The following is a 26,523-nucleotide window of genomic DNA, read 5'->3' on the forward strand; positions in this document are numbered from 1 at the left end:
GAGTGGCTTTTTATGCTGCCCCTCTGTAAAGTGCTGCCCTAGGCCTAGTCGGCCTAGGCCAAGATACAGCCCTGTATATAGCCCCCAAATCAGTCATTAGCATGTCTATAGTAATCTAAATGAGGTTTTTTTTTATGGTCTAAAATGTATGTGTAAAAGTTTATCCATTCAAGTTGCCCTAATACTCAAGGTAAGCCATTGAACTGGCCAATTTTCTGCTTAGTGTTCTATTAATTATACAAAACCAGTACCTTTACTATGGAAAGTTAATTCTAAGGTTAAATTCTGAAATGTATCTTCTAGAGTATTCATTTAAAGAAAAATGTTAAAAAAAGGGGCACTGCAAATTCTTAAGGTGATAACGAAATGCAAAATTCTGCAGCTGTCACCTACCAAGTAGTTCCCAATAAACGTATCTTAGGGACAGAGTCCCTAATAATGCCAACAGGGCAGTCAGTTGATTAATTGATCATTTTTAGAAATTAGTAATGCGCCATTATCTGATGTTAGCATAATGCTAACAATTGCTTTTATTGTAATAGCATAAAGGTGCTGCTCCACCTACTTTGCTGAGTTTAACACGTTTGTAACTAAGTGCTGCATTTGAAACATCATTCCTAGTACTGATAAATGCTCAAACCTTTCCAAGAAATAATTACTCAATCATATAAACTTTGTCTACTTCATATTTTTTGGGGGGGAATACGTAATTGCCAAATACGGGGAATACGACACCGATAGGTTATTACAATAGAAACTGAAAAATGCTTCTTAAAAGTTTGCATCTTAGGTATGCATGTTAGTGGGTGTCTGCCTGGGTGCGTTAGTGTGTTCCGCATGGGTACTTTAATGTATGGGTCTGTATGTTAGTGTGTGTTTGGGTATGTATGTTATTGTCTTCCTGGGTATGCACATGTGTCTGCCTGGGTATACATGCGTGTCTGCCTGGATTTGTTACTGTGTGTCTGGTTATGTTAGTGTGTCTAGTTATGTATGTTAGTGTCTGCTGTGGTATGCATGTGTGTCTGCCTAGGTGCGCATTTGTGTCTGCCTGCGTATATATGTGCATCTGGGTACATATGTGTGTCTGGGTATTTATGTGTGTCTGCCTATGTTGATGTGTGCGTCTGCCTGGGTATTTTAGTGTGTGTATATGTGTGTGTATGTCAGTGTGTGTCTCGGTATGTATGTTATTGTTTGTTTGGGTATGCATGCATGTGTGTGTTTGCCTGGTTATCTTAGGGTGTATCTCCCTGTGTGTGTTAGTGTGTGTCTGTCTGGTTATGTTAGTATGTGAACAAGTGTCTTTGAGTATGTTTAATGGGTATCGGGGAAAATAGTATGGAAAATACAAAGTGCAAAGTAGCATCAATGTATTCTGAATCAGAAATTATATATATATATATATATATATATATATATATATATATATATATATTTATTTATTTATAAGAAAAGAATGCAGGATTCAGATTTTGTTGTTAAAGTCTAAATCATCTAATTCCCCAGAAATGTAACTTCAATGTAATACAATAATGATTATTTTACTAAAATGTGTACTGATGTGTACATCGATTATATCTCTGTCTGTCTGTCTATCTATCCATGTATATCAAAATGAAAAGTGACATGGAACGATATAAATAGGTGTATGGAAACCCAACATGAATATACCAAAAATGGTTTCAATGACACATAACGAGAAAAATCTCTTTTTTGACATTTATTTTAATTTTTCCAACCTTTCCAGCCTATTTTATTTAGGATATAATTAAGTGCTATTATGTAAGTGCAGTTCCCACTGACGCTTCTTGGCCTGTCAACGCTTCCATTTCAAACCCTGAGTAAGACTTGATATGCTGACAGAAAAGAATAATTTAAGACGTAGCTTGAGAAACAACCTGTTAGCACATAGTTTTTCTGAGTGTTTCTGTTGCCATGTAGAACACTGTTTGATTGTCACGCGTGTAAGGCTTTCGCTGGGCCCTGCACATACTGTACAGCAAGCACTAAAGCCACCTGTATCAGTATAGGATACTGAGTGCATGTGTTTGAGTACACATGTGGCCTTATATACCCACTCATTTCAGCCCTGCTGTGTTTGTGTGTGTGTTGCTGTGTTTGTATGCGTGCATGGACGGATGTATATTTTCACGCACTGCATAGTGGATATGCTGGATGTATGTAAAGGTTTAGGCTGTGAAAGATAGGAAATTAATCTGTATAGTTTTGATAAGAAATATTAAAACTGCGGTGACAGTATCTATGAGGCTAATATATATAGCCCAGGGAGCTTGTGTGTTATTTTGTCCCATATTTAAACAGTATACCAAATATTTAATGTTCAACTACAGGAAAAAAAACAAACATAAAAATAATAATAATAATAATAATAATAATATATGTATATATATATATATATGTATATATATATATATATATATATATATATATATATATATATATATATATATATACCTTTTGTTCATTCCATGTCTATGTATACCTAGTTCAAGTAGAAATTCTCCACTAATTCATATAGTTTAGGAGTTCTGTGATATCTGGTTGTGGCTGGCACTGACTCAGTTCTAGCCCCCGTTTTAACCTTTACTTTAAACCCATTGGCAGTATATTGTGCCAGTTTTACAAGTACTAGGAGGTGAGAGAAGAGTAATTGTATCCCCATTCCTGATCATAATTACACACACCCAATGGGAAGTGGAGAGAGTGATATATTTGCGCCTAGAGTGTTGGATAAAGAAAGCTGGCAGTCGGGATGTGAACAGGCTGGTAATTCTCTGAAGTGTAAGTCATTTTTCAATTAAGTTTATGAGCTTTCCACTGATTCCAGCTCTCTACATGTAGCCGGCTCAGAGGACTGTATAGTCAAACATGCAATGCAAACAACTGCTTTTAAAATCATCAAACCATTTCATTTTGACAAAACCCATTATTGTGTGTTAAGTCTAACAGAAACCTGGGTAACTGGAATTTCTGCCTGATGTGTGGCTCCCAAAGTTTCACTTGCAGGTAATTTAGAGTTTTTGGGAACTTAGGAAGGGGGTTTGTAAGATGGTCCATAAACAGGGGAGGTAGCAAGGTAGCAACTTTCAGTTACCTTTACATTTCCCTTAAAGTCCCTTTATACCATTATAAATATATAATATACATAAAATAATATAATATGTATAAAATATATATAATATATATATATATCATATATGATATATATATAATATAATATATGTATGTATGTATGTATATATATATATATATATATATATATATATATATATATATATATATATATATATATTTAAAGAATGAGGGAGGAGGAGAGTTGTGTAAGGGAACCTTAAGGTTAATATAAAGGTAAGTTGATTATGTTAGCGACGCATATGTTCATAATGCAGTTATGGTTTGCTTGGGAAATTGGAAAGAATAAGGATTAGGGTGAATTAAATAGAGATTTTGGATTGAGGTGAACTACGCTGCGGCACTCGAAGGGTTTAACATGTACCTGTTCCACTGGGTGGAGCTCTTGGTTGGGTTACTCACTGCTGGCACTCAAAGAGTTAATACACTTTGATGTAGGGACCCTGCTTGGTTAACGCTGGACAGGTCACTCTTCTTAATGTTCACAGGGCTGGTCTTCCAGAAAGTGATCCCTTGCTCGATTGTAAACTAGAGTAACAGGAGATTTACGATCGATAATGTTTTTCTTCTTAATGAACACTACCGTAAATAAAATGAATAAATCTGCTATGAATAGATGTTGTTGTGCGAATATATGAAAAAATATATACAAATAATCATTAAGGGGGGATCTGGTAATTCCTATTAATATTGGAATTATGCGCGTTCGTTAATACCATTAGCATCTCAGGATCATTTTCGTGTTCCTATCCGACTCGCTATTGTAAATAGATAATTTTTATGTTGTACTTAAACGAACAAAAAAAAATATTTTTAATAATTTAACAATAATTTTGCCATTTGTTTTTAAATATTATTTAGTGTCAATGGATTTCTTCAAAATCTGCAAATTGTTACTAGTAATTCCTTATTTTGTTGTTGTTATATAATATCTAAAATATGTTTTCCACAAAGACTGTGTACGTAATAAAATTATAAAAAGAATGGAGTTTAAACAATTTCCATATTCCTATGTATATGTTCATATTTTTACATATGTATCTATTTTGTAAGTGGGATAAGATTTAGTTGCTAAATTAAATACCCAGGGGAAAGTGCATAAGGAAAGAATCATAACGCGTTACATTAAATAGGAAAATTCTTAATTTAGGTTACGGACTATGTTGGGAAGACCTGGTGGACATGTTATGTAAATTTTACATTTTAGTTTAAAAAGATCTATTAATAGTGTATTATTAGAAAATAATGTGTTGTTCAACTACATTTCATAACATAGTAGTATATATATATATATATATATATATATATATGTAGTAGTAGTAGTATATATATATATATATGTATATATGGTTAATGGAATTGAAAATTGAAACGATATATCTGTTGTTGTATTTATTTTTAAATTTAATATTACAGTATTAATAAATAACATTGTTTTGGTAGCAAAAAACACAAAATGGTGTTTCTTAAATCGGTTTTATTCCCATGCTCTTAAATTTTGGAGGAAAAAAAAAGGTATTCACAAAAAAACATAAGTTATGAAAACAATACACTGCATTCCTATGCACAACAGCATTATTTAAACATCCACACATCCACATTACCGAAACCACAGGTACAATACAAAGAGGAGAATAGGGGGATCAGATACTGAATGGATGATTTTAGTATTTTAGATTCGAATGGTTTGTTATCTGGGGGGATTCTACGGACAATCCGAATACAAATACTGCCGCAATTAAACTTCTTATGCGTATTTCTATATCAGATCATATTTATAGTTTTTAAAAATAGCAAACAACTGTAAAAAAAAATTACATATCAACACCGTTTTATCTTTATAATGTTTTTCCTATTCTTACCTTAAAAATACTATTTTTTTTTTTAATTGGCAAGCAACTCGACATATTTAGGCTTATGAATGATGGACTTTTTTGTGCACAATCGGGAATCTCAGAAAATTGTATTTATTTATTTTTTTTACATAGCATATTAGGATACATGGGGTGCTAAAAAAAACTGCCGATAAATAAAGGCGATCAAATGATCGAAGCGAAGCATACATACAATTGAGAGGAGTACTTGGGGTATGGGATAGCCACAGAAGGAGGGCAGGATTTTAAGGTTATTCTTGATCCTTCAAATTCTTGCCAGGAAACAATCCTCAGGATCACTTCCTTAACTGAACAAACATCAAGAATCATGCATTTTTGAACCAGTTTATTAAACTGTGGTGCACAATCATCTGACACAATGAAACGTCATATATATACAAATAACCTTTTTAAGTGGTTAACCCTTGTTTAATGTACTTATATCTAATATTTAGGTTTTTCAACTCTTCCTCCTCTCCCCTTATATTCCTACTCTGCAAATTCCTGTTTTTCGGTGATAAAGCGATTTCCAAGTGTCCACCAACCAGCCCCCTTATTAATTACCACCAAATGTAAATTTAACTCTTTATTTCCACCTAAGTCTTTATAAAGTGGACACTAGTAACTCCTGTGCAAGTTCAAGTACATACAACCCGCATAATCCAGAGAGAAATTGCAACTCATCCATGTGTTAAAATCGGTGTCTCTTGCAAAGTATATCTGGTCCATTCTTAATGCAAAGTCCACAGGGCACATTTCTCTGCTGTTCAGTCTATCAACTGTTATATTGACAGGCATTCAAACTAGACCCAGGGCTTTGTAAGCTGCTGTATCCAAAAGTTGAATGTTGCTTAGATTTAAGTCTGAGACTAGCCAAACTGGAATTACAAGTGTCTCTGTAAACGCTGTATGGAGAACCAGGAGGTCCATATGGGCAAGCAGATGAAGACATAGCCGAGTTGAGAGAAGAGCCACTGATATTATTGAGATTGTTGATGTTATTAAGACTTGAATTGGGCATGCCAGGAACTCCAGAATGGCCCATGCTAGATGGCATACTCATTGAAGATATGGAACTTGGACCAGAAAACATGGATTGAGAAGACAAAGGACTCATAGAATTGAAGAAGGTGAAGCTCTTTGTAGACAATGGAGCGGGTGTCAGACTTTTGGTAGCCCAGTTGTTGTAGGGATAGCCTGCATACATATCATCATAGGGCTGCATGAGGCCGCTGAACTGAGGAACATAACCGTTTTTGCATAAGTCCATCTGTTGGTTGCGTTCCCTCTTCCTCCACTTGGCTCTGCGGTTTTTGAACCAGACCTGCAGAATTAAGAAAGATTAAACCATAAATGAGGCCCAAAAAAGAAAGGTCATCCACAGCCCTTTTGACTCCTGACAACACTTACACGATTGTGACCTCAATAATACCGAGGGGAAAAAATAGACTTAAAGGGTCAAAAGACCATCCAAACCCATAATGAAGAAACCAAAAGGGAAGTGTTTAGTAATTTCCTAATAGCAGCTGTGGCTAGAAGTATAATGAACATAAACACTGAAAATCTGACTTGCACTAGTTTGTTAAAAAGCAATAATAAGGCACTATGTACTCAATGCACATGTTAAGAAATGACAAATTAAATAATTTGATCGTTCGGGGAAATAAATACCTCAGTATCCTAGAAATGTTTTTTCATGTGAAACAATTAAATGTACACACCTGGGATATTCTTTGATATTGTGAAATATAGGTCATTTAAATTCTGTCATAGGATTTTTACCAAATAAGGTAATACACAGAAATATTAATTGTGCATAATAGGCCAGTTTGTACCTTGAAGTTACAAGTAGACATTCCAAGACCTTATCACTTTATTATAAATAACCCTTTTTTAGATGGTCATATCTGCAACAATCCTGTTATATGCTACACAAATCTGCAGTTTTAGTAATATTTTGTACAAGGGTCTCTGATGGACCTCATAGTCTGTAAAAGTACTGTTAAAGTATATAATATTACCCCAAATCCTTCCATACATTACAATAGAAATGACAGTGAAAATCCAGTGACAAATATTTCTCATGTTATTGAACATCAAGGAGTGGCACCAATCATCTCCTACAATGGACATCATCAGTTATTTTATGTGGTATTTTTGTTCCTTACTAATGTCTGCTTTCAATTTGCCAGAGCAAATCTGCTGCCCTTGGTTTACCAAAATATTAATTGGCCATGGTAAATGTTATATCAATGCCCCTTCTCTAATAATACATTTGTGCACCAGTACCTCCGCATTTCCGACTATTTATACAGCATAATAAAAGTGCCTTGTTACAGATCATAAAAAAGGGATTGGATTAGTAGTGTTTGAGCAAAATCATTACATTGCCCTTTGGATATGTAGACTGTGCATGTATTACTAATTAGAATTTACTGCCTTGACTAGTTGCAGAACTTCATATGCTAACTGCACACCCTTAACTTGAAGGAAAAAAAAAGTTAAGCTTTTCATTAATAAAACGCTTGCTTGCCAGCCCATTTCCAGGTAAACAAATAACAAGCCTTCCCAATTAAAATAGAATTCGTTAAAAAATAAAACATACCAGACACCAGTGTTTGATGCATTGGTTAGAGGTAAAATTAAAAATGCGTTAAAAATTTGAAATGCATATAATTTATCAAGTTCAGAAATTGTTTCTATAGTGGCGTTTCTATATATAGATATATATATATATACCTACATATATATCTATCTATATATATATATATATGCAGGTATATATATATATATATATATAGATATATATATATGTACATATCTATCTATCTATATATATATACATATATATATATATATATATATATATGTATATATATAGATAGATAGATAGATAGATAGATAGATAGATAGATAGATAGATAGATAGATAGATAGATAGATAGATACCGGTATATACACCAGTATATATATCTGTGTGTATGTCTGTATAGTACCTTTTGTTCAGACTAAAAGAAATAAGCACTTATAGGATTTTCGGAAAATTTATGTCCAGTGGTTAATTCACAAATACATCGAGGTTTTAGTCTCACTCAAAGACATTTATCAAGTCAAGTTTATATATTTATATACGCACCTAAATAAAAATATACACCTCTTACAATCTGACTTGCCATTTTAACCTGTCAGTCTCAGGGAAAGAGTATATGGATATATTTTATGTATGAATTATTATTATTATTATTAATAGAAGAATAGAAAAAAATCTCAACTAGTAGAATACAAAACAGATATTAATTAATCATTCCTAAACCAATTATTGCATTGCCGCTATGCAATGTGTTTAGTTAAATAAAAAATGAGGAAAACATAGAAAAAATAATACGGCAGGGCACAGCAGGACATTGTACATTTGTTAGGCTAGTTCACATGGGACATCATTTGGATGTATATAAATATAAATGTTAAATGAGATTTATCAATTCTCTAGTGAAACATGCTTATTGATATATATATATATATATATATATATATATATGTATATATATATATATATATATATATATATATATATATATATATATATATATATAAATATAATATACCTATATGGGGGTGGCCAATGGAATTGTGCCGCCCTGGTAATTTACAGTGCTTGTTGGACGGAGTTATATAGGGTATCATTTTTATTAATTCTGCCGTCTTGTAATTTTACTGGATTACAAGACATTTGATCTATGTATAGGTATTAGTCAATGTTTTACAAGTCCTTGCAACTACCCATAGTAAATCTAAATAACACTGTGACACATTTTAAGCATAAATGCTCAGAATAAAGAGGGGGAGGGAGAAGAGAAAAACTAGGGAGAGGCAGAGAATGGGAAAGATAGACGTCTTAGTTTAGATGTCCTTACATATTGCAGCCATCTATTGAAGAATTCCCAATGCCCTGCCAGATTAATGACAACGGGCGAAATGTTATAAACACGAGCGATGTTAATGTAGCTGTACCTTTCTTTCACATCGATTTAAAACTCAACTTCTGCATTCAGAAATTGAAACTATTAAAACGCCGCCTTATACCGGGGAAACAGCTGCGATAATTCTTCTACTTACAGTCATTATTTAGAAGATTAATATAAATATTAGCAGATAGTGAATGACGCGGTAAATGGAAAGTGGAAAACATTGGTATATTTAGAGTTTCAAAGAAGGATCAAGTCTAATAATGACGTCAGATCGAAGGCTTCAACATTCCACCATCCTGTAAGAAATTACATTAAAGCTAGATATATCCACATCAATGAACTATATATATATATATATATATATATATATATATATAATATATGTGTGTGTGTGTGTGTGTATGGAGATTCGTCGCTGATATGAACTCTAACGCTCATGATTTACAGCCACTCGATGCAGACAAACTAGAGGTACATGTAGAAAAGTGTAAATGCTGCAAAGCAAAATGTCCAGTACACCTGATTAAATGGCTAGTTACACTGCGCCCTCTATATGTGTGCGAGTATAGAAAAGCACACACAATAGACGACATTAAATGGCATAGATAAAATGATCGCAATAATTATCAATCTTCCCAAAGACTTCACTATGAAAAAATAAGATAAAATTATTTTGCCCCTATTGCTATTGAATTACTTTGTGATATATTTTTTTCTGGCATTGAATCCAGGTGGAGACTATCTTATTAATGTATGCGCGGTTGTAACTATATATTTTAAGAAAAATAAAACCTATACCTGTATAGAAAGAGTGGGAGAGAGGGGGGGATTGATAAGTATACAATCCCACTAACAGGGTTAATTATAATTTTTTTTAAACTAATTTTTTCAAGTCTTCAAATAAAAACTCAAAATGCATTATTTTATAAACACGATGATTACATCTCTCTATCTGCCCTTGTTTCTGTTCATCTGGGGAAATAATAATAATAATAATAATAATAATAATCCTGTGTCACAGTTCTTGGTTCAAATATTTGCCTTTAAAATCTTTTGACCGTGAGACCGATTTGCGTGTCTTTTCACTAACATTAAAAGCACCTTACCTGCATGTGAATAATTTACCTATTAGCGGATAAGCATTTGCTTATAACAATAATAAATAGCGATATTGTTATCGAGTGACTGAATTACTAAGCCACATTTGTGGCCCAATATACCACAGTACTTTCTGATGAGAAATTCGTTCCACATCGATATGGCACTGAAATCTCTAAACCTGATTTCGTTTCTTCAGTGTATATATTTCGAATCACCCAATTTGCAAATTTCGTTATAGTATATAATAATAATTCCATCCAAATTATACTATATAGTGTATTTTTTTAACGGTAAATAATTACTGTCCGACTGCTAGAAAGAATACATAAGTATATATATATATATATATGTATATATATATATATATATATATATATATACCTATTTTTTCTAGGTTGTAGAAACCCGACCTGCATGTTCTTTGGAATGGTGGAACAATTTCTACCGCCATCTCTGTAAGGGACTTTCACAAGTGGACTCCCCACCTCCAACTGAACCTACATCCTAACAGAGCCTTCTTTCAGTCCAGAATACTGTGTCAGTCTGTAACATAGCGAGGGCAAGATGTGCAGAAAACATACTGTTCTCTAAAGTCTAAATTAGAAAACACCAAAGACTGTGTATGTAGAAATTCATTTTGAAACTAATTTTCAGTTGATTATTTTTAAGTAATAAGCCAGTTAAATGAGACTTGCAGCTTTAAAAACTAAACTCAGGACCCTTTTGCAGTTAGCTTTAGCTATTAGTTTTTACATGCAAATCATTTCCTTCTCTCCAGTCTTTATTAGGGGCCATATGAAATGCACCTTTCAGTTTCCATTTGCCTTGAGGTTCAGTTCTGGGTTTTTCTTTTCCATCTGGTCTTTGTTTGGAGCCTCTAACTATATTTAATGTGTCTGTGCAAAATGAAACGACCTGAAATAGGTCTATGAAAAAGAGACATTTGGTAGGGGGTATCAAATCTAAATACAATTAAAGTGCAAATATAAGGTTTTGTTTCCCCGAAGATTACTGGACTAACACGGCTATCTCAAGCTATATATATCTATATATATGTATCATTATCTATCTATCTATCTATCTATATATTTCATTATTTAGTTATATTTTAAGTGTATCTGGTAACATTTGAATATTTGAAGAGTTAAAGAAAATTAACCTGTAATGAGCCAAAGCAAGATGGTAAAGTAGTAAGCCAACATTGAATATTAAAGCTATAGCTAGTAATAACTCTCATTAGATACCGTTAAGTACCCTAATCTTGCTTATCTTGGGGGTACATATGTGTAAAATTCATCCAAGTATTTTGTCATCGGAGAGAACAATGTTTCTTGTTCAATGTCCAATGTAGCATGTAACTAATGACATAAAGATTAACTATGTCGGTAAATGTAAATTAAAAGGGCTAAAAACAAGGGAATCCAAGTACAGCAAGCTTAGTGCGCGTGCGCAGTTAGTACAACTGTAGCAATACCGATAATCTGTTAGGTTTATATGCCTATCCTACATTTACCTAGGGAAAACGTAGCTCCTATTCTATAGACTCATTTGTTTTCAGTTTTAAAAAAAGTCGTGTTTGCATGTATTTTTTGCTATATTTCTTTAGTTGAAAGTTAAACTATATTCTGACTTTATTGAACCACTAAGAAAACTAATAATTTTAACAAACAACATCCATAATACCATGTATTTTATTATACGAATCTACATATTAAGTGATCTAATTCATTGACACCTAGATTATATTTATATTCTTTTAAGAATAATTATTCTTAGTCTCTAAAAAACTGTGTTACACACCAGTCATCTCTTGCAACACGAACGCATACATTGTGATGATGTTATACAAGATATTTCCTTAAGGACTGTATGTTTTCATCAAGTGTGTAAAGATATTTTGGTGGCTAATTTAAATGTCCTTGATCCTATACTAGAACACCCCTTCTGATCAAAATGTCTAACTAATGGATTATGAACTTTCTGCAAAAGGGAAATGGTCAAGTTTCACAGTTTATGAGTTTTCCATTCCCCATATCCACTCCCCTTATCCAGTCCCCTGGCTTCTTTTGTTTTGTCTCTATTTTCTTCCAGACTTACCCTGACTCTGGCCTCTGTTAGATTGGTCCACACAGCTATCTCCTCTCTCATACTCATATCTGGATAGCGGTTCCTCTGGAAAGTGGCTTCCAGCTCTTGCAGTTGTTGGCTGGTGAAATGTGTTCTTTGCCTTCTCTGCTTCTTTTTCTTGGAAGGATCTTCTACATTCCCGTCCTCGTTTTTTGGTTCCAAACTTCTATCCTTTTCTGTCAACAAAACATATAAATATAGGATCCATTAGCAGAGCCTACATACATGCAAACACAAAGATGGGCAGGAGGCAAGACTGGCCATCCATGGTTAAGAGATACTTTAGTCCCAACAGTGTCACGATTTCCTTTAATCTAGATGCACAGAGCTCATTTATGTTCCGAATTAAATAAATCAAATATATTTATTTTACAACAGATTGCCATCATAGCACGGCTTTTATTTTTTTGCACAGGTAAATAGTGCAAAAATATACATTAAAAAATATATTAAGAACAACTATAGTAAATGAACGTACTAATCCTTAGATTTCTGCAAACAGTGAAAATATCTGCCAATTTACAAGGAATGACAGATCGAGGTGTAGGTTGAAAGGAAAATGTATAGACTGAGGCAGCCGGTCTTTTTTTCGGTTATTCTATTCAAACATTAATATTTGAATATACCGTCCTTTATACATTGCCTGCTACAGTTAATCGTGTCCAGAATATAGAATATTAAAGAATGTAATTAATATCACGCGCTAGCTGAAAAGTGTAACGTTAATAAACCTACAGCTGCCATCGAAAAAATAAATAAATGAACGAATTCAAAATTCGAAATAAAAATCAATTTTTCAGGATTGGGTTTATAGATTTAAAGGACATTTTAAATAAATGTTATTCCTTAATACACATTCGTGTGTTTTATGGCATATTAATGCTTAAATTCGCAAAAAAAAAAAAGATTATCGTTCTTTTAGTTCCATGCGAAACATTAAAATACGTTTGTATTTCTAGTTATACTTTACTGAAGGCATAGTTATCTAGATTACAAACAGCTTTAAGTACTCACTTTGAATAGGCCACATAAGAAAAAAAAAACATGTGGGAGTTTGCTGACACTTCTTAAGTTACCTAAACTGACCTATGCAATATTTCAATAAAAAAAAAAAAAATAACCGAAAAAACCCTCAAATTAAATTTAATAATGAAAAAGACTCAATACCAAAATACAAATATGCATATTGATAGAAACGAAACAAAACGTAATAGAATGAGATTTTAATTAAAAGTATATTCATAAAAAAAAGTATATTCATAAGTAAAAGATAGTGAGACATCATAAAACAATATACAAAATATGTATCATTTAATGTAATTATATATTTTTTTTAAGAATAGGCTTGCTCCTGTTATTTTCAAACATTATTTTTAAAGAACTCTTTTCCACCACAGACCCTGCCATTTGGCAATCTTTACATTCATGGGAAGTATATATTGGTAGAAGTGGAATGAAGGGTGAGGTTAAAGTGATCCGTGGCAAAATTTAGCTATTTTCCAAGGGGTCAGCGGAAAAAAAGTGTCTCCTAATTTCCTTAAACCTGCGCTAGGCCTGTCCTCAAGTAATCTAAAACAACAGATGTCTGCATATTTTTCCCAAATGTGCTGTTGCAAGACGAATTCATAATAATTGTTTGCTTTGTTAAAAATAAAACACATAAACATGCCAGATTTGATAATGACCATACCAAACAACATACTATTTTGGTATTCTGAAGAATTTTACGTTTTCTTTGAGCAAAAAAAGTAAATGGTAAAACAAATAACTGTTATACAAATTTGTTGATGTTGATGCATAAATATCAACAGTTATAATATATATATATATATATATATATATATATATATATATATATATATATATATATATATATATATATATATATATATGCTAAAATGATGCATATATTTTAGATACATAATTCTGAAAGAAATATTTGGAACATTCTATTTATTCTGAAATGTAAGTATAATTTGGGATTTATCAGTAAAGATGAATAAAGTTGCAACCGTATTGTTAATGTACACCGAAAGAATGAGTCAGTTAGTAATATTCTATTAGGTTAACCTATAGTAGGTGAACTGTGCTAGTCATACTTTTAATTTGATTTATGTGTAGTGGCTACAGGAAGCCAGTCAGTTCTGTCTGATGTATGGGGGGAAAAAGTTCACTTTAAAGCTGTCTGATTTTCTGTATTACTTTAAATAAACCACCACTCACCTGATATGCGATATATAAAATATACTTGTGTGTTGCTGTATGTACATGTAATATGCACCGACACCTATGCATGTATTTAGTTACCTGGAACTTCTGTATCAGACGATTCACTAGCTGAATTCTCAATCGGATCTCTGGATTCAGATGATCTTTGCAAATGGAAACTGGAAGCCATGTCGTGAGAAGGCTGGGGTCTTAAGTTCTCAGGCAATCTTTCCAAATTCATACCTCCTTTAAAGGAATCCATGACAAATAACACTGCTCATGAAACGAGTATTCCTCAGAATCCTACACAACCCAAGTTAAATCCAGTTTGTTCCTTTCAAAAGGAGCTGGCCCACAAACATATCTTTCAAAAGTTCCCTTTTTTATTCTTCTTCTTAGGCAACAGGACAGCAGATTTCCAACCAGAACTACATTGGAGTGCTAGAAATGTGAGTTGCTAGCTTGATAGTTTTAGCTGAAGAGATTAAAGAGACCTGCCCTAGTTGAAATGTCTGCAAGTTTAGCAGAACTCCACCCATCTGAGGTTAATACCTCCCTGTCTTGCTAATAAATTACAACGTGCAGCTCTCAGCCCAGCCTACAGTCTAGCAAAGCACAAGAGTTGACTACAAACTCCCTATAGATGCTTGTAACTGCTCTCCAAGGCATCACATTTTTACTGGCAACCCATTCCTTAAAGACACACCATTTCTTACTAAAATACACAAAATGCCCATACTATGAAGAAAAAATACCCCAAAAATTGTTTGCGACCATTATTCTGTACTGTTTTTTTTTCCCCATGAATTAATGTTATGCTCTCCTCTTTGCAAAAACAAAATGCCCCTTAAACATTACTACTAAGGTGATTTATTTCTTGTCCTATACCTCCAAGCCCATAAGAATACTTTGTCTTACTTCAAATATTGATAAACTCACACAAAACCCTTAAGTAAATAGACCTGCATGCTATTCAACAATTCATTGCAGCTGTGAATAGGTTCAGCCGCTTTTGTTTAGCAGTCAGCTCTACACTCAGGTAGAGAAGCTTTTGAAATGCAGACACATTTGCTTTTACATTTTTTTTTTATTGCACATAAAGTAGTATTTCCAGTTGAAAATAGCAATAAAACAAGCATACATTGACAAAACATATTTTAAAAATGAGGTCACTAATGATATGTAGTATGACAATTACTTCTATTATATAATAATAACTATAATAATAATAATTATAACAATAATAATACTTCCAGTCACTGTATAGCTCAATAAATATGCATTATTACGTGAAAAATTTCAGTTATAAGCAAACCAACATTTATCACAACCTCTCTCTTCATGTCAACAAAACCCACTCACTAAATTCACTTGATTGTTACAGAGTTACAGACTCTGGATATTTGATTATTGTAAAAATTAACTTAAATTTAAATAGATTTTCTACATAAGACTGTGCACTAAATTCTTACCGCATTCGCAAAGCATACATATTATTTACTATCCAATATAATCGCATTCCTTTTAGGAATCAAATGCATGCAACCGATTCATAAAAACTAAAAACATGAATTTTAAAAAAAAAATAGTTGACAAAAAGCATAATAAATTACTTTTAAACTGGGAAACGCCAATTGAGCTGTTTGAATGGGGGGGGGTATTTAGTAATTTGCTACTTTGCTGGATCTGGCACTGCATTCAAGGTGTGGTGTTAGTTTAGTGAGAATAACAATTAGTTCTACATTCGGTAAACAAACTGATCACCCTGACCCTTATCCTCAGGGTGCTTTACTTGAATTGAACTGTTAAAAAGGACACCAAGTCAATAAAATGAGTATTTTGTTCTGTGTTTGGCTTGGGAAAAATAAAAAGGTTTTCTTTAAAAATGTATTCATCTATATATACAAAGGTTCAATGTGAATTTTACTTAAAAACATTCTGATGGGCCACAAAGACTAGTTGATGTAGGAGAAAGAAAGCAAGATAACTATGGGAGAAACTATGAGAGGTAGTGTGAGTTGGTAAAAGGAGAGAATCAGGGAAGAGAAGAGAGAAGACCAAAAGTAAATTGTACACAGGCCTTTCCCTTTGGTAAGAACAACCTCTGGAATCCTGCAATATCGGTTTATTTAGTACATTACTCCCTCAAGGCATATTATAGGTATATATATATATATATATATATATATATATATATGAACTGGCAAACAAAATCTCACATATAGTTAATATAAACACCCGCTTATCCATTTCGACGAATATGAACTCTGCATGAAGGCAAAATGAATTAATTCCTGAATTCTGTGTATTCATTTCTCTATTTTCATTCCCGGTGTTAAATGAAACAGAATGACAGGAGTCACTAGAAGTGTGCTCCTGAATGATAACAGAACTGATAATGGTATAGTGCGTTTTATTGCATAGCTTCAGCTGATTAGATGTAGAAGAATGAAAACAAATCTCAAAATAGGGTTGTTAATTTAAGACTTACTTAATATCGGGAGCAAAACAAACATGGTGGAATTAGCTCAGCTTGGTTGAATGAAATGCATTGTGTAAGCCACAACCGACTGTGAGGGTTTATTTAATAGCAAAAATGAACAAACAGGTAAAGGCAGTGAGGTCCTGTAGACTGTGGACCATGTTTGATAAGAACAGACGATAAGATATGTATGTTTGCACAGACACTGTCTAGTTTTCTATTCTCTCTAGACCTTCAGACTCTTTTTTTTTCTTCTTTTCTTTACATAGACAAAATAAATTTCGCATTATTCCCACCAGATCTTTTAACATCTACTTTCAAAGACCAGCTATTGGTTGATTAGACTGATTATTAAAAAAGACAACGCAATACAACTTAACACACTCAGTGCTGGAAGGTTGGATAAATAAGGTCGTCCTAGACATATTTGTGGTGTACTCCACCCAAACTATCCTGATTAGCTAACTTAAGTTAATCTTAGTAAATACCTTGGTGTCTGGTATGGCCAGTTCCCTGGAGCTATGTGATTTTTTTTTAAACTTGGAGGTAGCCCCAATTCAATTAGGCAAATCTCTTTATTGCTAAAGGGAAAAAAGGATGAAGCCATATTGGTCCCAAAGAACGTGGGGTCTGTAGTCGAATGTGATACCCCTTATTGGAGTGACATTAAAAAAGATGTAGAGTCACATAAGCTTTCTGTACCTCAGAAAATCAGGTAATGTGTCTAAAATGCGGATAAAAGCGAGAAATATGTCCAACGCATCTGAAAAGATAGAAGGTGTAACAAAGGCAATTCATGTCTTTAGCTAAATACTTAACATCTAATGCAAAGTTAAAAAAAAAAACAGAAAACAAAATTATAGTGGGATTTCTTCCATAACGTTGATATTGTAGAAATAAGTATAAATGATAATTGTAGAACCCCAATTTAAAAAGTAATTATCCCTCTTAAGACACTTACATGAATACTTGTTGATAAGGTGTAACAGGGAGGTGAGGAGTAGCATGAAGGCACCTGCAACCTTCACACTGCCAGAGATGTTCTCTTCTTTCATATCTCAGATATGGATGGACTTAACTCTAAGATACTAGGTTTTTCCATAAAAAAAAAAAATGGGACTTCAATGGGTTGATCACTAGGGGGAGGAATAGAGCTCTAGTATTTGATAAATCTCCGCAGGTTTTTTTTTCTATCTCTATTGCTACAATCAGTGGTGTACAACGCAAATGGTCATTTGATGTTTGGGGCAATGATAAAATGCAAAAAATGGATTCTTATTTATGTTAATGGCATTATTCTGTGCAAATTTCAGATATATATATATATATATATATATATATATATATATATATATATATATGTATATATATACATAAAAACAAATACAAATTAATAGCAAATAAACGGCATTCATTGTTTAAATACACCCACTTCATATATATGAACTTTCATATATATAGTGGCTTGTTTTTAGCATCCATTGTTGCTGTTTAGTTTCCCGTATTATTTTTAACATATTATAGCAGTAAAAAAAAACCAAAGGGAAAGAGAGTAAAATTTGTAAATCATTTAGTAAATACGTTTAAATTATAATATTATAATGTTATAATTTTCATATAGAAAAACGCACTTTATAGAAATAAACCTAAATCCAAAAAAGTCACACAAATGTGGATTTCTAACCAATTTTATTTTAATTTAAAACTACATTTATTCATTCAGAGAACTTTTTTATTTTTGTATTGTTAAAGAAAACTCTTCTGCACAAGGTTGATGATCATATATTTATAAAATATAATCTATCGAAAAGATGACAGTGTTTAAGAAAAGAGGATGAGTTATACAATACTATTAATTTGTTTCACACATAAACTTGCCACTCTCTTTTATTTGATATGTATTTCTGTATCCCATACTTTTTACTGAATACTTTTTATTGAAAATGGATAGCAATTAAATCTACTATACTGCTTCTTTTTCTATTTTTTAAAAAAGAAAATGTCATACTTTTCCCTATTCTTAAAATATAATGCAACACAAATTTCTAAATAGTTGTATAAGCTGAAATGAGAAACTGAATTACTGACTTGAGCTCATCGTCTGTTGTAAAATATAACAATATGCTCTAAATGATACAAGTTGTATTAATAATTGAGCAAGTAACAGTGCTGCTGTTTTTCATTAAATATGGCCACAACTATTGTTTTCTGCAGATTGTTATTGTCTACTGTTTGAAATCTTTAAGGTGCTTTTTCCCCATGCAGTGCAACAGACTATATTTTTTGCTGATTTTTTTGTTTTCCCAATCCTTGCTTACTGAATATAAAGTGATTAATATAATGTCTTTACAGATTAATTGTTTGAAAGATGTATGCATATTTAAAAGCAGTATTGATCGTCAATACCAGTAAAACAAGGAATAATTATTTGAAGAAATCTTTTTAAATGTGATGGAAGTTGCTACCAGATACTGTATATTTTTGCCAGTTAATTAACTCTATTTTATATAAGGTTACTCCAGTAATGAGTGTCGCTGCTCCAGGTCTAAATTTAAAGCATTTTTTGGAAATTCAGCAGTGACTTTATCCAAATCTTCTTTAAAGATGCACATAAGATATATCAAAGATATTAAGATCCCCCTTCTGTCCTTTTTCATCTACATATTATTCGCCACTAGCAATAACAATGTATCTATATCTATCTATCTGTATATATTTATTACAGATAGTACATTTATGTTATCTAGAGGTATGAGCTACATATTTATTTATATATGTGTGGGTAGCAAGATCAGGACATTTAAAAGTGAATTTGTAATTCTGTTACTATTTGATTTTGAGCAAATCCTCTGGTTAAACTTCATGCACTGAGCAATGATGTCATCAACCATTTTACAATCTTGTTGCCAGCTATACACAATATATGAAAGTTATATAATAATGACATTACTATGACCTACCAAACACATAAAATAACTGTTTAATGACACGACCAATCCATAATAAGTATAAATAAAACGAATTGAAATATTGGGCCCTTTAAAACAAACATTATTAAATATTGTATTTAGTAAAGAATGAAATAGAAATTCGGTAAGCAAAAATAATACAGGGGTCTGTAATTTATGCGGCACACTACAAAGCGCAAAATAAATGGACTGTAATAAAGGCAATGGGACCATTATTACTTAGGATTTACTTATTATTAAGGATGTACTAAAGGCATGTAATTCCAACGTTCTGTATATATAATTAGCTCTAATACGTGTTAAATATTATTTAGAGTAATAATTTGTGCTGTTTTATTTAGGGAATATCAATAAGAAGGTGAATATACTGGCCCACGGAATCCTTAATTCAGTGATTGAATATTCGTTTCCTCTTTTCGTCTTTATTGGCAACATTGTATATAGAAATAGCATAAATGCATATATATATATATATATATATATACATATATATATATGTATATATATATATATATATATATATAATGTGTGTGTGTAGAAAATGTTTAAGGCCCAGGTATTTAATTTAAGTGAAACAAGTTGTTGCATTTTTGTGTTGCATTTTCACTAAAGCACTAGAAACCCGCATAACATATAATATTTTAGTAATATTTCATTATATATAATCAATCTGCAAAAACTAACTAAATACTAAATAACAGTATAAAATTGGCCTTCAGCAACCATATTGATACAATTATCAAATTTGCTAAAATCTAGCAACTTATCAGGTAGACTTTAAAATACATATTATTTACATATTTTATTATTTTATGTGCGTTTACACGTTAATATATATGTGTGTGTGTGTATATATATATATATATATATATATATATATACACCGGTATATATATATATATATATATATATATATATATATATATATATATATAGCTACCTAAGTCAAACTTCTTTGGCGGTTTCTTCCGAATTATTCACAGTCTGGTATGGTTAGTACTTTTTAAAAAGTCCCCCACAGCTGAATAATTTATAATAGACACCCTGTATCTTTATTAACTGCTGTATTTACCCTAAAACGTGTAGTTTTTCTTGGCCCAGTAAAACTGCTTCATAAGGGCTCCAGTAAATATGGAGTTGTTATCAATTGCCTTTAAAAGCAGTTTGAGGCCATGCTAAATGGAAGGTCCTCTGGTTAGCGAAATCCTTTCATTTGAGCTGAGCCTTGCAGTTATAGGACAGCTGTTGTTCTTATGGGAGGTAATTGCCGGAAAAGACAGGGGAACACTTTATATCAGCCATCTACAGACTCAGTGTAGAGTACCATAACAGAAATGGCATATTAATGCTGGGGAGTTAAGCAGAACACTCTATGGTGCCAATATATATATATATATATATACATATATATATATATATATATATATATATATATATATATACATGTATATATATATATATATGGTCTGGGAAATACAAAACAAAAAAGGCAACAATCTTTAATTTCCTATGATATATATATATATATATATGATATAAAAACCATTTTCAAGACACTGGCAATACACATAAATGCAAACAGGAGTAAGTCCCAAACCTACTGCCATTTTGTAGATACATGATGTCATGAAAGCCATGCAGGGGGGGGTGTTTGTCAACTTTAAGGGGGCACCCCACAATAAGTTGCCTATAACAAAAACAACAAACTAAACCAGCACTATACCGTCCCATTCAACACATACTTAACGTAAAGAGACTGCATACAAATCCCATAAGCGGAGCATTAAAAGGATCCTATAACTGTGTAAATGTTGCCTGGAATCCCAATTATTTCAAATTTCCCAGAAGACACACAGCATGCATCTTGTGGTACTGACCACAGATCTTCAGAGCAGAGCATCAACCAGATATTGCTCCTCTGAACCGGCTTGCTAGGCTATTTCTGTAGTTATGGATGTAAGCAAAGTAAAAAAGAAGAAGGAAATCAGCCATCTAGTAGGAAGTTAAGAATAATTCAGTATTTGCTCTACCTTTGAAAATTCCACCCCATTTATCTTTGCATCCATATATACCAGTAGCCAACGGGATGAGCAATAAGTATATGTGTAACAGGTGTTCATCCAAATAAATCCAATATTTTGACATTTAGCCTGTTGTGGTCCTTCATCTGCCAGCTGGTTGTGGTAGTCCACAATGTGGTACTGGACTACACCACTGTCTGGCAGTTAGCTACTTCTACTATAGTTAGTAAGGAGTGTTTTTTCAAGTCCCACACATAATTAATCCGCCCCATATCCCCTTTGTTCCCTCTCTCCATTTCAGGCCTGTTCTCAATAAATCCAACGAACTTCATGTTTTGCACTTTTAAGGAAATGAAGGGGCACTATCATCAGGTTTGGCAAAGCCAGAAGTTAAAACTCTATAAATCACTACAAGGGTTAATGCCCCATTTTCTGTTGAATGATCTTTACCTTTAATTCTGTGATTTTTTTTGTTAAATGGCATTTAAATTTCTAAAATATCAAATATTTGCATCTGCCCCATGTATCCAGATAGAATAAGAAACAAGTCATTTTGCTTTGAAAATTAGCCCCTGGGTAACTATTTGTTCAAGTGACATTCCTTCTTTAAGCCTCTTACATTAGTGGATGAGTTTAAACGAGAAAGCCCAGTTTAGTTAAACAAATGTACAGGGACCACCTACTATTAGGTACTGTATTTCACATTCATATAGAAGTCCCCTGCCCCCCCCCCAAAAAAAATAACTAATAACTCAGGGAACATGATCGACGATCTGTGCATATAGAGGTACTTAAATTATAGAGTGAATACATGAGAATTATGTCTAACTTGGGTTATGGTACATAATAAAATAATCATATAGGTATATATTCAATACACTGTGAAGTATGCGTGTGTGGGCTGGAATGGTAGGTGTTTTTAACTGACTACTATGTTGTTTTAAGAAGATTCCGAATGTGCATAGAATAATCACAACAAACCGTATAGCTTTTAGGATATTTTAGCTTTCAAATTGCTAAATAAACTTTGTTATGCTACAAAGAAATATCACTGTGCTCGGATTTTTAAAATTAGTTATTTAGCTATGATTTGCACATACCTGAAAATGGAAATATGACTAAACTGAATATACTGAATTTAAATTACAGATATATATGTGTGTGCGTTATATATATATATATATATATATATATATATATATATATATATATATCGATCCCATGTAACTTCCCCATTAGATTAAAATGTAATTTAGATAAATATTTGCTAAATTCTATTAGTGCATAAAAATGAGAAACTAAACACAATTTATGGAGGGTCAGATTTAACGACAATTTCAAAACGTTACATTTAAACAATGTCAGTAAATGTATTTTATAAAGCTATTTATAAGGCAACATTGTTTAGCTATGTAAGATGTATGGCAACATTGCGCTTAGCCAAGAGCAATGTACAGATGTTTTAGTATGCAAGGAGCTGTCCTTCACAATATACACTATTTATTGATGGGTTCATGTAATAATTCCTATCTTATTGTATAACTTACCATCGTATAACAAGGTACCAGAACCCAGCACAGGTAATGCAAATATCACGTTTTACAAGAAACGAATTCGTTTTCATTAGTTTTATTAGTTTTAATTAGTTTAACATTTGTATTTTGCAATGCAAATGCCCTAGTTCTCTAAGCTAGATAATATACTAGTATAGTTTATTAGGCATATTTAAGTTTTTCTTTTGGAGGTATATGCATCTGACACATATAACAATTGTACACACAGTGTAAACACACACACACATACATATTTAAACTGCATTGTAGTGATTTAGGTGTAACCGAGTATTTTTTTTTTTCGTTAAAGAAAATATTCTACTAAATTAAAGTACTTAAAATAAATTCGAAACTTTACTATTGTTTATTACTTACCTAAGTCAACATAGGAGGGAGCGTTCTTAGAAAGACTTAGTTCCATAATAGTATCTCTGTAAACAAAGCAAATAGGGAATATTACTCAAAAGATAAACTGCCATTGTTGATCTTTATTGTACAAGGCAAATCCAAAATATCATTGTAACTAATGGTGGCTTTATCTGCAACAGACACATGGAGTGTCCTTTGGGAGGTATTTGGTTTATTGATATTTAAGCATATGATACAGCATATGTAAAGTTAAGTAAACAATGCACCCAGTGGACCTGTAGACGTATGTAATCGTCTATGGTTCAAGGGGTTTGCATTTTTCATGTTTTTAGGGATCTTGATTTATTTATCGATACAAATCTTGTTTGGTTACTTGTTTTGGCAGATCAGAACTGCTTGAATTATTCCTTTTTAGAATTATTAATTGGAAAATCTAAGACAAATGAGTGAGCACAGCAATTGGAAGTTTCACGGTTTTAAGTTGCGGTTTGCTTTTCTAAAGGAGATATTGATCTATCACATCCAGGCATTTCAAAAGCCCCTAATCAAACTAGTTAGCTTCTCCACTTGTGTTTTTACAAGGCATAATTATACTTTTTTCCCTTCATGATTTCCCCTTCATTTTCTTTACCTTTAGTAGTTTAATTAAACGCAACTGTTTATGTCCCTTTACAGTAAAGGCTGTGCCTACATTTATCTTTAATACCCCTATGGTATATTTTATTGGCATGTGGGTAATTGCTATTAAATATAAAACTGTGTTGCTTCGAGCGATTAAGTATTAGGTAGTGTTCGACCCACTCCAGCACTGAAGGGGTTAACAGTGTTCTTTTACTCTTTTTTTGATCAAAATCCTTTAGGGGATTTCTTCCCCAAGTATTAATTTTTATTAGCCTTTTTAAAATGTGTGTCTTGTCAACTCTATCATGTTTTGCAAGAAAAGGAATTTTGCAAGGTAGTCTTGATATGTGCAATGTCCATTTTCCACACTCTATAACCATGCTACCCCAGAGCCAATGCTAAACTGCATTAGTTGAAATCTTTAGGCTAGTGGAGTGAGGTAACCCCCCTTTGGAATTACAGTTTTCTAGCATATTTGTCAGGCTTGACGAAGTGCAGAGATACTAAAGAATTTATACAAGGTATAAATACGTCAAGGACCCAACTTCAAGGCTAAAGTGAGCAATCACCCCTGTAAATGAGGAGCTTGTCTGGAAAACTCATGCTGCTTAGAACATTCTGCCCTCTGCAACCGGTCTCACTTTATTAGTTTCCTCTCCAACTAGAAGAGAAATCAGCTCTATGTGCAATTCAGAGCCAGCATCTGATCAGCACAACTATACATGTTACACAACATGTCAAAGCATCAGATATAACAAATATTCCTCAATATTCCTCCCTACACTTAATAATTTGTTTTCAGGAAACAAAATGATAAGACAACTATCTATCTATCTATCTATCTATCTATCTATCTATCTATCTATCTATCTATCTATCTATCTAACCACAGTTTGTAAGAGTGGATCTTTGGAGGGAGGGAGGGGGTCTATCCTGTGAGGTCAACTAAGGCATTCGGTTAATCTATAATGACATAGATTTTAAGTGTTTAAGTCTAACGTAAGCAATTGTAACTGTCAATTGTTCAGTATAGCAAACTTAGGAAGCAGGGCCTCTACAAATTAAGGAACAATCAGGAAAAAAAAACCTTATAGTTTTGAATACAATAATCAGAAGACAGATGTGGCTGTCCATCATCTACACAAATATATATATATATATATATATATATATATAAATATATATATATATATATGTACACAATATCTGCCTGCCAGCCTATCTATCTATCTATCTATCTATCTATCTATCTATCTATCTATCTATAACTCGATTTATCCATCTGTTTACCCATTGATCTATAAACACATACAAACAAACAAACCAATGTCACAGCACCTAACAACAAATACATTAGAATTGTGTTTAGACATAAAGGTTGTATTTTAATAAATATACTGGTTGGCTACAGGGCTCACTGGTTACACAGTGAACATTATCACAAATATTAAGAAGCTGCCTCTAATATACCGGTAGTTTTCTCTGAAAAGAACGCTGCGATAAGTGCGTGAGAAAGTGCGGAAGAAGAACGCAACAGTCATTTTATTACTAATCACCAATTTAGATTATTAAAGCTCGAGGATTTACTTGTGCCACAGAGTCAATTCTTTTGGGGGTTAACTGAACAAGGTACTTCCTCTACGGCTCTGAAAAAGACACGCGTAGAAAAAAAACCGCCCGTGACTTACCAGTGTAGCGATCTATCCAAAAAGCGCTGCAGACCGATGCAATGTCCTCATGTGATTTCTAGATCCCCAGCGATTAAATACAGTCGTGGATGCCCTGCGCTTACTCCGCGCCGATCTGGGAGACACTCCTGGTGCTGTTGGGTTTTCTCAGGGAGATCTCTCTAGATCGGTATGACGTCACCGGAGTCCCAGAGTGCCGCACACTGTGCGTGTACAAGAAGAGTGTGAGAGTGTGAGAGAGAGTGTGCACACAGTAAGAGAAAGAGATAGCTGGTGAGTTAGTCCCAACAGGCTGATCAAACTTGCCCTACCTTGTGTCAGACTTCACTGTGAAGATATCATGAGATATATTTTTTATTTATATATATATATATATATATATATAT

The 26,523-nt window shown here is 32.8% G+C and overlaps 1 protein-coding gene across 2 annotated transcripts; it reads right to left on the reverse strand.

Annotated features, from left to right (window-relative positions):
- Nucleotides 1-4,618: 4,618 nt before the first annotated feature.
- PITX1 (paired like homeodomain 1) lies at nt 4,619-26,323 on the reverse strand. Of its 2 annotated transcripts, XM_053463511.1 has the most exons (5): nt 26,138-26,323; nt 23,835-23,890; nt 14,534-14,680; nt 12,197-12,402; nt 4,619-6,354 (listed from the first exon to the last, which is right to left on the reverse strand). In XM_053463511.1, exons 2-5 carry the CDS (start codon nt 23,878-23,880, stop codon nt 5,806-5,808), a joined length of 948 nt encoding a protein of 315 aa, XP_053319486.1. In that variant the 5' UTR covers nt 23,881-23,890; nt 26,138-26,323; the 3' UTR covers nt 4,619-5,805. The 2 variants fall into 2 exon arrangements, with proteins under 2 accessions (XP_053319486.1, XP_053319487.1); XM_053463512.1 differs by lacking the exons at nt 23,835-23,890; nt 26,138-26,323 and adding an exon at nt 17,878-17,949.
- Nucleotides 26,324-26,523: the final 200 nt, after the last annotated feature.

The sequence above is a fragment of the Spea bombifrons genome, chromosome 4, assembly GCF_027358695.1.
Source record: "Spea bombifrons isolate aSpeBom1 chromosome 4, aSpeBom1.2.pri, whole genome shotgun sequence".
NCBI classification, from domain to species: domain Eukaryota; kingdom Metazoa; phylum Chordata; class Amphibia; order Anura; family Pelobatidae; genus Spea; species Spea bombifrons.

Coding starts and splice junctions, on each gene's coding strand:
- PITX1 (XM_053463511.1), bottom strand. CDS start 23,880: ATGGAACTAAGTCTTTCTAAGAACGCTCCCTCCTATGTTGACTTAG. Junction 12,403..14,533: donor GTCTGATACAGAAGTTCCAG/GTAACTAAATAC, acceptor TTTTGTTGACAG/AAAAGGATAGAAGTTTGGAA. Junction 6,355..12,196: donor TAACAGAGGCCAGAGTCAGG/GTAAGTCTGGAA, acceptor TTAATTCTGCAG/GTCTGGTTCAAAAACCGCAG.